General features: G+C 55.5%; 1 protein-coding gene across 1 annotated transcript in view; it reads left to right on the top strand.

Moving 5' to 3' along the window:
• The window catches only part of Notch1 (notch receptor 1), a 46186-nt gene continuing 31522 nt past the window's right edge, over positions 1 to 14664 (top strand). Inside the window, exons 1-2 of the mRNA XM_050155069.1 lie at positions 1 to 309; positions 1872 to 1950. Of these exons, the coding sequence (XP_050011026.1) occupies positions 249 to 309; positions 1872 to 1950 (140 nt within the window). The 5' untranslated portion in view covers positions 1 to 248. The remainder of the gene's footprint in view (positions 310 to 1871; positions 1951 to 14664) is intronic.

Raw genomic sequence — 14664 nt, 5'->3', positions numbered from 1 at the left:
GGGAGCGCAGGGGCGTGGGGCGCAGGGCGCGGGCGCTGAGCGCGGGTGCGAGCGCTGTGAAGGAACGAGCCGGGGTGCCTAGTAGGGCTGGGGAGACCCTGAGAACCCAGCGCCGCCCACCCTCCAGGAAAGAGAGGGCATCAGTGGGTGGACGCCCGCGGGACCTCTGGTGGTGCGCGTGTACGTCCGATCCCCGCCGGCCACCGCAAGAGGCCGCCGCTTTGGCAGCGGGCAGCCGGCGAGCAGGCATGCCGCGGCTTCTGGCGCCCTTGCTCTGCCTAACACTGCTGCCCGCGCTCGCCGCAAGAGGTAGGCGCCTGCGAGCCCGCAACTTTGCGCACCCTTCGGAAACTTCGGCTGCGCTGTGCGCGCGCCGTGGGTGGACTGGAGTGAGAGCACCAGCTGCCAGAGTTGGTAGCCGGAGCTGGCGGATGGACATGGGGACCTGGCGTCCTCGCATGTGGGGGGGGTCCTTCTCTTCAGCCCCCCTTCCGGGTGGACTCGCTTTACCCAGAGCTCCCTAAGTCGTTGGAAGCTCAGTGTGGGGCTCTGGGGCTTCGGGGCCGGGGCCCGGGAGACTCAACCCTGGCTCGCTCTTGGGCAGCCGCGCCTGGGGCTCGCCGCGGGGGCGGACAGGCTGCCTGCGCCTGCTACTTTTCGATTTGAATCGAATCGGTTTTGGTTTCCTGTTGCTTCTTGGGACCATTATTTTCTTGTTTCTTCGCCTCTGGCCCGTGCTGGGGCGGATGTTGGGGCTCTGTGCTCGCCTTGCTTAGCGCTGGGTGGGGGAGTTGTGCCCTGGATTCCCAGTCCCGGGTTTTGGGACCGCTGTCCCCTAGCGGGACTCAAACTTTCGAAGAGAGGCAATGTACTGGCGGCTTGCTGCCTAGGGTGGGGAGTGGGACAGACTCACTTTGGAAATTTGGGACCCCTGCGCGGGCAAAGACTGGAACCGGGGGCGGGGGCGCTTATTTGCCTGCTGGCATCACCGAACGGGGACTTCTGAGGAGTCTTGTAGTGACCAACTACATCCGTCTCCCAGTAATTGGAGGGGAAAACTACCTGCCCTTTTCTTAAAAGTGGGGTTTTATGTATCACTTCAGCTCGGCCCCCACATCGGGGCTTAATTTCTGGCGCTTCTTAAGATTATGGTGGGAGAGACTTGATTGAGATTCCCCCCTTCCCGAGAATAGGGTGGAATTCCTTCCAAGTGCGGGCTCTAAGACCCCCTCCTTGGATGCGGTGGGGGCTGCCCCTGGAGATGCCTGCGAACAGGTATTGGGTGTCGAAGGAGGCGGGGCAGGTCTCCGGGTGCGGCCCCGCTGCCCCAGGAGGCGGCCCTGGCGCGACAATGGGCCGCTCTGATTCCCGGGCCGGCGCTTTGTTGGAGGGCGGGGTGGCGGGCTCCGCAGCTGTCGCTTTTTCCCACGGTCGGGGGAGCTGAGTGTGGCCGCCCCCTCCCTCCTACTGCCCCCTTGTATTTTGTGTTTGAACCGAGGCAAGGATGGAGGCTGGTCGGGGGCTTTGCAGGACTTTTTAATCCACACCCACTTTTGGCTGGGTGTGTAAGAAGTTTGGGAGAATGTCCCAAGTCACTCAGTTCTTTCTATTGCTTTCCACTTCGACCCACTGTGACTGGGGCTGTACACCTGCCACCTAGCCAGCTTATCCTTTTTCCATTTATTTCTGACTAAGACCCTGTGAGCCGAACCCGGATCCCGAAGGGTTGCCCCAAGTCCCCACCCCCACCTCCCGACTTCCAATAACTCTAGCGCACAGCTCCATGGCAGTAGTCTCCTTCCACTATCAGGACCACGAGGAGTCGGCTGCCCAAATCCCAGACTGACCTCTCTCTTCTGACCCTTCCCCAGGCTTGAGATGCTCCCAGCCAAGTGGGACCTGCCTGAATGGAGGGAGGTGCGAAGTGGCCAACGGCACCGAAGCCTGTGTGTGAGTACCGCCCCTGAGGGGACCTGTTGCTTTTGTCAGAGCAGAGCCCCTTCCTTCTGGGGACGGAACACTGGGCCATTGTCTTCGGAAGACAGCCCAGAGGCTGAGTGCAGTCACGTGCTGACTTTTATTGGACAAAGTCTGGCAATTACTTAATCACCAGCAATTATGCCGCGTGTGGAGCTACTCTGGCCCCTGGAGGTTGGCACACTCCTTCATGGGCCCCCTCAGGCTCCTGGGAATCTATGGTACCCTAATTTTTATTTAAAATGCTTGAGAAACAGTTATTTTTGATGGGCAGTCTGGATCACTTACTGAGGCTGAGCCCCCGCCCCCTGTCACCTGGGAGCCCTCTTCTAGGCAGGAGAACACTAGGTAGGAAATTACCCTTTTTTTTTTTTCTAGTTTTTGCTTTCTTGAGACAGGGTCTCACTAAGTAGCTCTGGCTGTCCTGGAACTCATAATGTAGAGACCTTTAATTCAGAGATCTGCCTGCCTCTTCCTCCCAAGTGCGGGCCACCACGAGCCAGTGGAAAATGCCTATTTTAAGACAAGACTCACCCACCCCTCCTTGCTTCTTGGGTTCAAGGTGAGGTTGGGAGAAGCTGGAATGGTCCTTGTTGGCACTGCTGCCTGGGTGGTGGGTGTGGGTAAGTGCTGGAGTCTGGTTTCTGTCCTGGCAGCTGCAGCCCTACCTCCCCACTCTATGCCAGAGCTCCGCAGCCTCAGGTCCTCAGCTGTGAAATGGGCGTGACTGGGGGTGGGGTGGGAAGGTTTGTTCCCAGCCGGGAAATCTTCTGGACCAGCCAGCCAGGGTAAGTCTCCACTGGGGCTAGGGCCAGTGCCCTTCAACTTGAGCTTCTCCCTGATGAGACCAGCGAGGTGCTGGAGGCCCAGGCCTCCCCTGGAGGCTGCAGACAGAAACGGCTCCAGCCTGCGTGGCGCGCCCTCATTCCATCTGCTGAAGGGCCCATCCCCTTGACAACGGGTGCTTCTGCCTACAGTACCCAGCCTGTGGGCTGCAGCCCCACCTCCCTGGCCGGCCCGCCCTGTACTGAAGCCAATTAAGCAGGTCTGTGCGCAGTTTATTGGACAAAGCCGATTGTGCCTCTGTCCGACACTAATGAATGCACACTACTTTTTTTTTTTGCTTTTTGGGGGGGGGCCCTTTCTCCCCCTGCAGAAGCCTCACGGACGCTTGATGCCCTAAATCTTATTTCCTTCCATTCAGAGGCCGACAGCTGGGATTCAGTAGAAGGGCAGCGGCTATTGTTGGGAGGCGATTAATGCTGTGTGATTAATTATGCGTGGCTTCCCAGAATGCACAACCCCCTTCCCTGCCACCATGCTCCTTGCTCTGCCTGCCTGCCTGCCTCACTGGCAGGGCAGGGCTGAAAGGCTTCTTATGCTTACTTCTTACTTCAGACAGAGGAAAGTGGGGGTAGTTTCATGGGCACAGCCTGGCCTGCTACATGCCAGTCATTTGTGCCGCGCTATCTGGTGGAGTTGTGCGTGGGGTCCCGTCTGCTTGCTGCAATCCCAATAGCTTGTATCTTGTTATCTGTGTGAAGACTTTTCAAGCTGAAGGCAAACGGGAGCTGTGCTTTCTCTCCCACCTCCCAAACGTGGGGAAGCTGCTTGCAAGTCCCTTGTAGTACAAGCCAGGCCACCGAAAGGATCATTAGTGCCAGGCCTTCTGTCTTGCGCTGGATCTTAAGGTCCTTCCTCCTTGGCGGAAAACTGGCCTCAGTTTGGCTCAGAGTTCCACGGAGTTCTGTCCACAGAGGCCCCATTGTACTCACTTTGTAAGTCCAATGAGATGAGATAGATGTACTTGCTCACTTCTGGGCAACAGAGCGGGAGGCCAAGGCTACAGCTAGGCCCGGCTTGTGATGCACAGGTCTGGACACACTGTGTGGTTTAGGGGACTTTGCAGTCAATCCACGGAGGGGCCCAGCTCACGGTCTGGGCTTGGGTGCTTGAGGACACCTCCCCTCCCCTATTCCTTGGTGGCTTTTACCTTCCCACTCCTGTCCACTTCTTCAGATGGCCTCAGGAGGCCTACTCAAGAGTTGACCACAGCACTCACAGAGGGTCCACCTCTCCTGGCTGAGGAAAGGAAGCCTCCTCTTTTCCTCAAGGGCAAACTTGGAGCCTGTAGGCCTCTGTCACACCTAGTCATGACCTCGAGTGGTTTTTGACATCTGGTGCTGCCTACTCCAAGGAAGGCCTGATAATGGAACCGTAGGATGGTGAATTAGTACCTTGTAAATTACTTCTTCTACCCAACAGAGAAATTTCCCCAGAAACTTCTGGACAGGGAGTTTCAGGACTTAGGTCTGGAAAGTGAATCCTTTTGGTACCAAGGGCCTTCTGGAAAGGTCCAGTACCCCTGAGGTCTAGCTAGCCAGTGATCATATGGGAAAGGCCTGGGGTTACATCCTGTAGACTGAGCACAGTCTGGGTAGCTGCTGTGTGCTGTGGGGTATCAGAGACCCTTTGGGGAAGTTTGGGACTCACTGTGGCTTCCTTGTAGATCCAATGTATGCTGAGGAGGAAGGCTGAACAAGAGCTATCATTTGAAGCGGGGTGAGGAGGAGGTACCTATATACTTGGGTAAACATGAATTCACTGATCAAAAAGGGGGTGTAGACTCTGAGCTGAGGGAGCGCAAGAATAGTGTTAGGGAGACTAAGAGACCCCCCCCCGTCACTGGGGGCAAAGTCCAGTGTGATGAGGGCATCTTCTAAATGCATTTAGAAACCTGATGAACTAGCCAGAGAAGCTTGAGCTGATGGATGATAATCTTGGGGTGCCCTACAGTTGAGAAATGACTTCAGCCACACCATCTTTAAATCGGGGCAGATGCCGGGTTGATGCATCTGTGGTACCTCAGGACTGAGTAGGAGCTGTGAGTGGTGGACACTGTAGAATGTCGAGGTCCTTCACATGCTGTCCTGGTGAGCTCATGGGGCTGCTTTCAAGGGCCTCGTTCTTCTATAGTAAGTCGGTTAATGAATGAATTCGCCATCCCAAAGTACTGTTTGGTGGGCCTGTTTCTATTTGGTTCTGAGGATTCTAACCTGGGACGTAGCTACAGTTGTCAGCTCCTTTGGTTCCCTTTTTTTGGACTTTCTCTGTCTGTGCTATCACAGCAGGCATATGTATCGAGGTCAGAGGACAACTTTTACGAGTCAGCGTGAGGTCTGGGGATCGAACTCAGGCAGTCAGGCTTGTATAGTAACTGTCTTTTCCCTCTGCGCCATCTTGCTGGTCCTTCAGACACCTTAAAGCAACTCCTGTTTTCTGAGCTCTACTTCAGGTATAGCCCAGAACTGACCGGGACCACTTGTGATTAAGAGAGTCATCCAGCATGGGTGTGACATATAGTAGGTGGGCCTGCCCCATCGTGGCCTGCCAGGACTCTCAGTGGGTCGGTCAGACCAGCCATGCTTGACCCTGAGTGTCTCAGCTGATGCCGTGTTATGGTCACATCCCCGGCCCATCACTTCCCGCCTGTTTGGCAAGGAAACGGGTGAGGCAGGAAGTGATTGGTGGGCTGAGGAGGGACCCAGCATAATGTCATGTGTCTTCCGTCATCTGGCCTTGCTAGGGTTCCATTGAGTCACTTGCCATCTCTGTTTGGTCCCATCCTCCCCAGGAGGAGAGCCGAGGCTGTCTCAGGCCTGCCTGTCTGTGCGGTGTCTTGTTTGGCCTTCAAGGACAGGAGGTTAGAAAAACAGCCTCCCAGCCTCACTTGTCATGGAACCTGTGGGGAGCCGTCCAGGTACCACCTGAGTAGAGGCGGGGTGTTCCGTGAAGGAAAGTGTCTCTGTGGGCAGCCCTGCCTCTGGCCAGCAGCCAACAGTTTTTCCACTGAAGGAATAATAATAATGCTAAAAAGGAGAGAGACCGAGAGCAAGCTGTGACCTCAGCAGGAAGAGGGTGGGGTAGGGCAGACAGGAGAGTCCTCTTTCAAGGAGCTGAGCCTGGTGCAGATAGGCAGGGCCGGCAGCTGCAGTCCCCAGAAACTGGGTGGTAGAGGGGTTTCCGCAGGGTTTCATGGCCAGTGTCAAAGATGGAAACTTCACAGGGGAAGAAGATGGCTCTGGTCCTCATCCCTGCCCCCTGTGGTGGGGTAGTGCACTGGCGTTCAGAAGACCCAGATGGCAGTGGCAGCCTGGGCTGAGGGGTTGGCCCCTATCGTGTGCGGAGGGACATGCTTATGTCTCAGCTATAAATAGTGAGAGGATGTGGCTTCGCAGGCGAGTGGAGTCCACGCTGCTTTCCTGAAAAACGTGAAGGTAGCAGCCCTTGCAAAGCTGGGGCTGCTGTGATCAGCCCCGGAAACTTGGTGGCAGTGAGCCGGGTTTTCCTTGAAGGCCTGGCCCACCCTGTGTGTTTCATCTCTAGTTTATAGGTGGGAAAAACTGAAGCTAAGGGTGAAGATGGTGGGGGGTGGAGGACCCAAGGCCAGCTTGCATCAGCTTTCACCTTCATGTGCAGGCTTATCCAGAACTTTCCAGGCCTTTCCCAGAGGCCGAGGGGAATCATCACCAGCTTTAATGAGCGGCTGGCTTCAGGGCATCATTGTGACTACGTCAGGACGTGTCTGATCCCCCTTGTTTCCCAGGCAGGGCACACCCTGGCACCTGCCTACTGGAAGACACAGACCAGCTGGCTGTGGTAAACTGTATTCAAGTCTCAGTTTACCCCCCGTGCATGGGAGGGCCCCATAACCTCTTTTCTGCTGTATCTAGGCTGGGCTCAGGGATAACCTACAGGTGTAAGAATGGCTGTTGCAGGTAGCATTACCTAGGACTGAAAAGTAGCCGTGTGGCAGGGCCAGTTCTGCAAGCTGGGGCGTATTTTGGCCTCGGGCTGGGGACACCCCTACTGGAGAAGAGAGCGATTGTCAGGGTGGGAGGGCAGGGGATGTCTTTCTTGTGGCCTCACCCTGCCCTCTCTTGCTGACCCGGAGCCCGGGGTTCTGAGGACCGATTTGGGAGATGGGGCTTTGGGGTGGCAGATTTACACGCTTTGTAAAATACTCCATTTGAGCCATGGAAAGTACACAGAACAGCATGCTTAGTAGAGGCGTGGGTTGCACAACTGGCACACCTATCCAGTTCCAGGCTTGTAATCACCCAGAGGCAGCCGCTTGCCAGCTCCCCTCTCCTCCCTGGCATCCACTGAGCTGCCCTCTGACCCTGAGCCTTTGCTGGTCCATTTCCTGTGAATGAAGTTACCCTGTCTGTGACCACTGAGTGCTGCTTTCTGAACATGGAAGATGTCAGGGTCTCTCTGTGCCACTGTGGGTGCCAGCTCTGCCCTCCTCTTATGATAGATTCAGCTTCTAGTACCGTCAGGATGAGCCCTGTTCTGAGTCCTGACGAGTCCTGCAGGGACCAGAATGTACGTCTCTGGGCCTGTGTTGCCACCTGGGGCTGTAGGGGAGTGGGGCCTAGCATGCTCACATGTGAGTCTGATAATGGCCTACAGTACCCAAGGCCCCACATTTCCCAGTGTGCATGGCAGACTCTCAGCCACCTCATCTTGCTTTCCCACGGCCATCTAGCCGCTTGGCCTCTTACAACCTGAAGGGAGACCTGGTGAGGTCAGTGTGCCCAGTGTAGGCCAATCAAGGCAGTGGATTTTTGCTGAGCGCTTAGTATGCGCTGGACCCTAGGATTTAGGGCAGGCAAGGCACCCTACTTAGACACCCAGCTATGAGGAAATGGGAAACCAGGGTAGGTGGGCTGCTGGGGTCAAACTTTGTCTTCAAAGGGTAAAGCTTGGAGAATACCTTGTCTGAGTGTGCTAGGCCTTCCCTAGCTTTGGGTGAGGCCCACTGCAGGGTGGCATCTATGGTAGCCTTAGCCAGCGGGGGCAGTGTGCAGTGTGTTGGGGACTGCAGGGAGGGAAGCTCTGGCCCTGCCTCCCGTTGGCCTATGCTGTGGTTTCCCCTCCATGGACTGGGACCTTTGAGAGGACCTGCCAGTCACTCACAAGCACTTTCTGTTCCCTAGGAGGGGAACCAAGCTCTGTAAGAGGAAAGAGCTCGGTGCTTACCTTAGACGTAGAGACTACCCCTCAGTTGCCCCTGCAGCTCAGAGAGGTGTAATATCTCCTGCAGGACTGTCTCCCTAGCAAGCACAGGTGGGGGTTTGGCCATCCAGACCTCTAAGTGTCGCCAGTGCAGGGGAGAGGAGTGATTGAATGGACTTGGAATTTGAGGGCTGCTTTCTCAGTGTCCCTGAGACCTACAGGATTCTAGAAGTAGAAGCCTCTTCCCCCAGGACCTCACATCCGGACCGCGCCTTTCTGTTACATCTCTTCCCTCCAGCAGCTCCTGGGGCAGAAGTGCTCTGGATAGGTGGCCCTCCTGTAATGTACACTCTAGAGTTAATTAGCTAGACTAATTCTTTTCTTCCTGCCCCCCCCCCCTTTTTAAAGCAGTTTCTTTATTTGGTACCCACCAGGTGAGTTTCATCCACTCCTGAGGCACAGGTAGGGAATGACTGTCACCCATTGTGGAACGAGGCCAAATGCTGGTTGCAGCCTTGCCCTAGCAGGCAGATAAGAAGGGTTGTCATTGGACTTGTGTTGGCTTATCCTACCACCTGGCTGGGTGTCCCTGGTGCGACTGAAGTGCTTAAAGTGCTTGTCCTTCTGAGCTAAGTAAATGAGCCCCTTGTCATCTGTCGACACTGCTAATTTGCTGAACAAATTCTACCACAGGTAATGCCAGAGGCCAGTCTGCCCCCAAGCCCTAGCACAGGCCTGAGGAGGCAGAGCCCCCCCCCCAAGCGCTGTCAATCTTGTGCGAGCAGCCCTGCCCCGTGCAACTAGCCGAGGACTTGAGAGGTGGCCACATCTACCACCAAGAGTCCTTAGGCCTGAGCAGGGGGACAAAGAGCTGTCTTCCCAAGATGATACCCAGGCACCGAGGCCGTAGTTTGGCTCTGGGCCTCCTGCCTTAACACCACATGTGGGTCACCCTGTATGAATCACAGCCCAGCCACAGGGAGGCCAGGGAGCCGCAGGCAGCATGGAGGCCACTGGCTTTCCTAGAGAAACATCTGTGTTTAATCAAGTTCAGGAAGAAAGCTGGGCGGCAGCCCGCTCCCTGGAGCAGGTTTTCCCACGGCCCAGAATCACGCGTGTGTGACCCTGTGTGTGTGTGTGTGTGTGTGTGTTTGTTTGTGCGCGCGTGTTTGTGTGTGCGCGCTCATGTGCAGGAGGGTACGTGGGGATGGGAGGAGACAGAGTTGACAGCGGCTTTCTTTCCTTCACCGTGCTCCACCTCCATTTTTTGTGGAGGGTCTCTCACTGAATCTGCAGCTCATCAGTTCAGCCAGCCAGACCGTCACTCATCTGCAGGGGTCCTTCTCCTATCTCCTCTCCTTGGAAGGCTGGGGCGACACTACAGGAACATGCCATCACACCCACATTTATACCTGGGTTCTGGGGATTTGAACTTAGGTCCTTGTGCTTGCACAGCAGGTGCTTTGCCTACCGATTCAATGTTTTGTGTGTTTGTGTATGTGTTCATATATGTATTGTGTGTGTGTTTGGCATGTGTGTGAGGGTCAGAGGTCAACACTGTGTGTCTTCTATTGCACCCCATCTTATTTTTGAGCTCACTGATTCAGCTAGACTGGCTAGCTGACAAGTCCCAAGGCTCCTCCTGCCTCCTCCTCCCCAGTGCTGGTGCACCACCATTCTTGGCTGATACGGGTGCTGAGAATTGACCTTAAGTTGTCATGCTTGCTCAGCAAACACTTTCTGGACGGAGCCAGTGCCCCAGTGTCTCTCAGGTAGAGCTCTTGGTGTGCAGTGTCCCCTTATTGTAGACCGTGTATCCATAGGCCAGATCCCAGAGAGACCCCAGGGGAAGCAGCTCACACTCAGGGCTCCCAGGGCCGTTGCTCTGCTTAAGGAGAAATGTGGGTGGTAGACTCTGGAAAGATCACCCAGGCCTGAACAGCAGCAGCTTGGGCCTCGGGCTTGGGGATCTGCCTCCTACCATTTCCTCTCAGTTTTGGTTCTTAGTGAGCGGAAACAGCACAGTTACTGGAAATGAGAGGTTTGAGTGAAAGCGGGGCTTCCAGGGTTTGTGCTTTGCCCTGAGGTGGCTGGGGTAGGGGTAGGCGCTGCCTGTGTGCCTGACCCGCTGCTGCGCCATGGACCTCTGTTTCTTTTCTGGGTCTGGTGGAACATGACTTCTAGGGGTCCCGTGATGTGGGGCTTTCCTCCCTTCCTTCCTCTTCTCAGGGTCAGATGAGGATGACTTCAACTCTGTCTCAGAGCCTGACAGTCTAGACCAGGTGGGGCTGTCAGCAGGGACTATGATATGACAGGTCAGGCCGTGGCTGTATTCTGTCTTCATGGTCCAGAGACTGGCCCAGTCTGTGGTGTTGGCAACTGAGTTAAGCTAGGCGGTCTAGTCAGATGGACTGGGGCAGGCCTGGGCCAGGTGGGTAGCCCTAGGTTGCTAAGACCTGGCTCACAGTTTTCAGAAACCACGGTTCAGGCTGGAGACCCCCCCGCCCCGCGCCCACATACTCTGGACTTGGCCTCTAAGCCAGTGTGTACCCTTCTAGCATCCTGTTCCGTTAGTATGTGTCTGGTCAAAGCTCAGAATGAGGATGTTTCCTTCACAGTGGGTCCTGCAGCTACATTCTCACACTTCCTTTTCATCAGACAGGACCATCTCCTTGGGGTGAGTGGAAGATCCCATGGGGCTTCTGATGCTAAAGGTGCTGGCTGGCCTTGCTGCTGTGTATTGGACGTTGTTGTCTTTGCAGTCTCTGGGGTCTCACTTTGAGATCCCCGTGTGTTGTCATGAGGCTACAGAAAGTGCCAGGTTGACCTTGGACTGCTCTGACTTAATGGAGCATGTTCTTTTTGTTTTGTTCAACCCCGACTAAGGCTTTGAGGGTGCACAGGATGTCAGTAAACTGATGTTTGAGAATAGGCCAGGCAGGCTGGTGTGATGGCTCAGCCATTAAAGGCTAGGCTCACAACCAATATATAAGAGAAAAGACCGGGCATGGGGTATCAGTGTCCACAGGAATTGAGGGTCCAGAACCTGCAGGCCCAAAGCTTGCCCTAGCCCAGCTGAACTGGGATACCTTAGATCCCATACAGAGTCCTCCCAGAGCGTCCGCTCTTCCCTGGACCCCTTCTAGAGCAGAGTACACGCAAGTGGCTCTCTCTGTCTTCTAGAGTTTACTGTGTCCTGAGGCGGAATGAGAGTTTCTCATGGAGGGCGGGTACACTGTGAGACTTTCTGTGATCAGGATTGGTATTAGGCCTAGCCGTCCGCTGGGGCGTGGGGACCTCCCTGGGAGGGGAGCTCTTTCTTGTTGGAAAACTTTTGGCTGGGGTGGGAGCTGCTGCGTTTTGAAGGGTGGGGGTGACCTCTGGGGACCCCACCAAAGCTGCAGTCTGCACTTCAGCCAGTCATCGGAAGGGTTCACTCAAGCAGGTTTCCTGGGAGCTCCGGGAAGAATGCAGCCGAGGCCTGTCTCTCTTTGTCTGCCCAGCAGCCAGTGGCTCTGCCCCAGTGGGTAGCTGGACATGGGTTTCACTGCCATGTCTTTAGTGCCCACGGTTGGGAAGGATGGCCACGGGGATGGCATGAGACGACCCTTCTACAGGGAGGGTCTTGAGGGGTTTGGGGAAGCTAAGAGTTTTGAGGTTTCCCTTGCAGTGGCAAGTACCTCTCAGTTCCTGGGTGTCTCCCTAAGAGCCCTGCCCCCTTCCTACCAGTTTTGTTGCAGCCAGACTCCACCTCCTTTCTTTCTGGGAGATCAGGTGATCAAGCCACAATCTAGACTGAGGGATGAGGCAGCTTGGGGCATGGGGCACCTCTGCCTCTTTCCCTAGAAGCCTCTGCTACTCTGCTCTGCCTGTGACTTTTCTCTGAGCCAAGGCTGGTCTGCCATGGGTGACAGGAATTAAGCACTATAGAACTGTGCATGTGTGTGCAGAGCCTGCTGGGCCTTTGTCTTCCCATCTGTAAAATGGACCTAGCTACCTCTAGGATTGGAGTAAGGGTCTAGTGAGGTGAAGCTTCTACGTTCCAAGGACCAGTTTAGCCAAGAGGGAGTATGTCCTCTCTTTTGGACCTGGGGAGGAAAACAGGGTAGCCACTGAGCAGCCCCCTTCACCATCTTTATATTAACTTAGGGAAGCAGAGATGGGCAGGGGCATAGAGTTCAGTGTGGGGTATCTGGCTTTGCCTTACTCTGGACGAAGCTCTTCTCTCTTTGCTTAACCTGAGCAGGTACAGGGTTGAGCTCCATCCTGTACAGACCAGAGAGGCCTGTAGTTGTTGCCTGCGGCTCTCCCTGGCCTTTCTTGATACTGCTGCACACACAGTACTTGTCCCTGTGAGTCCCCAGGACCACTCAGAATGGGTGGCAGGCATTGTGGAGTGCCAAAGGAAGACAGATTCCTGGCCTTTGCCTGAAACTTGAGGCTCTCTGTGTTTTGGGAAGATGAAGCAGGAAACTGTCCTCAGTGGAAGCAGGAGCTTAAGCAGGTGTTTTTCACACCCTAGCAGTGACCTCTGCTTCCTGGTAACCCCAGTTTGCCGGGTGATGCTTTCACCAATGGTAGAAGGGGCAGGTTGGGTGGAGTCTCCCACCCTTGCTCCCATGGGTCTCCACTTCCCACAGATCAACTCCAGGAAATTATTTGATTGCCCCTCCCCCAGGAGGCTTTTGGTCCCCTCAAAGGGGCCTTCACAGGCAGCAGCCAGGGGCATTGTTTTCCCTATAGTGGGAAAGGTGGCTTCCCTGGAGGGCAGGTTCCAACCTCAACTGTCTCCCACACAAAGGGCTTCCCTGCGCCAGGCCAGGAAGCGAGTGCTTTTCCTGAGCTTCCTTTTCCAGCATATTTTAAACCACCCAAGGATGCAACTGGGGGGAAAGATTTGAAGACAAAAGCGCTGAGCATGCTGGGAGTGGCTCTCTGAGCTGGAAAGCCTGGGTCCTGGCCTCAGTCCTGGCTGGCACCTGTAGCCACCTGCAGACACGCCACACCTGCCCCAGCCCTGAACCACTTTCCCCTTCTGTCCAGGCAGCTTGGGCAATAGCTGATGTTTGGGGCAGTAGAGTCCACCTACCCAAGGCCCTTACTGTTCTCTCACCTTTCTGCTGCTCTGGCCACCAGTGGGTGACAGGGCCTCGGGGCCAGGGAGGAGACCACAGTTCAGTTATTCCCGCCTGCCACCCTTGCCAGGACAGGTGCGGCCACAGGTGCGGGCTATAAGTAGCAGTGTTGCTGCTCCCATTAGGGGCAAGGCTATCAGTACCCTGGGCTACGTGGGTGCCCACATGCTTGTGCACCTCATCCAGCCAGGGTGGTGGAGGAAACTTGGTTGTGGGTATGAAGGCAAGAGACCGTGAGGTTGAAGGGGGCTGTTCCCACCCTTGTGTTCTAAATGATTTTCAGATAAGTGTTTGGATTCAGGCAGGTTTGGTAGGAAGCTGGAGTCTTGTGTGTTCTTTGCACTGAGGGTTTTGGGGAAGCGAAGGGATAGGGCTGTGGTTTGTAGGGGTCTCCTGTCTTTTGGACAAGGGAGAGTACCCGAGAGTCAGCAGGTCACTGAGCCACTGCTCAGCCTTCTGCAAGGCACTGGGATTTGGGGGGACTTGGATTGGCCTGTGCTTAGGGAAGAGCTGAGGTCCCAGAACCTCTCTCCTGCTCCCAGAAGCCTTTGCCAAGCATGGGGCTGGGATTGTTGACCCTATGAAAACCCTACAGGGTGGGCTGTTTGAGTAAGAGGTGGTCCTGATTTGGACCCACTGTGGGAAGGTCAGCAGGCAGGCAGCCATCCTCACTGTGTTTCAGCTGAACAGACCAAAGTCAGGCTCGGGGAGGGATCTACATTTCTACACGGAACCCTCCCTGAGGTACAAGAGCATGGCCACCACTTGTTGAGGTGCTTGCAGAACAAGGGTCTCGGCTATATTTGGGTAGCTCTAGACACAGGCAAAAAAGACTAAAGTGAAGACAGGGGCTCCCTCCACCACTACCACCCGGTGCCAGACACTCTCAGTGGTGTGAGCAACCAAGGTATGCAGTAATTCACTGGGTGGGGAGGCCACCCTCTGGTTGGGGAGGTGTACGTTCTGGGCTCAGGGCTTCAGATGCCTCCCTGCAGGCTCCTGGCCTCAGAGAAGAGTAAGCAAGGATCTTGGTGCTCAGATAGGGACCTATGGTGCCTTCCAGTCCTCAGATGGGTATGCTTACTTGGACAATGAAATGTACCCCCCCCCCAAGGGACAGGACTGCACCTTTGTGAATCCAACCAGCCCGAGAGTCCCTCAGCATCTTGGGTCTGCTGGTGCCTGCTGCAAGGGTCCACCTTCAACAACCACCCTGCCCCACGCCTACACCCACACCCACGCACACACACAGAGCTCTTCTGTGAAACTGAGGCTACACTTCAGTGTAGCAGATAAAGCAGAGCTGGAAGGGTCCCACAAGCCCCACCCCCTACTGGAAGTGCTTTCTCTCACCCAAAGGTTTCTCTGGCCGCTAGGTTCTTGGAAGCCCGTGAAGGGGCCCCCAGCATTGAGACCCCCACTCAGCCATCTGAGCTCTAATAGATCCTCTACTTCTTTCCCCAGCCTGCTTGACCATAAACCCATCAAGAGCAAGAGCTAAGAAACTCCTACCACAGTCCCTCTGCCCCCT

This window comes from Alexandromys fortis, unplaced genomic scaffold (assembly GCF_014885135.2).
Source record: "Alexandromys fortis isolate MF-2015 unplaced genomic scaffold, M_Fortis_MF-2015_v1.1 scaffold_72, whole genome shotgun sequence".
Lineage (NCBI taxonomy): Eukaryota > Metazoa > Chordata > Mammalia > Rodentia > Cricetidae > Alexandromys > Alexandromys fortis.
Note: the sequence above shows the minus strand (reverse complement) of the source record. Positions and strands in the feature narration are given on the sequence as shown.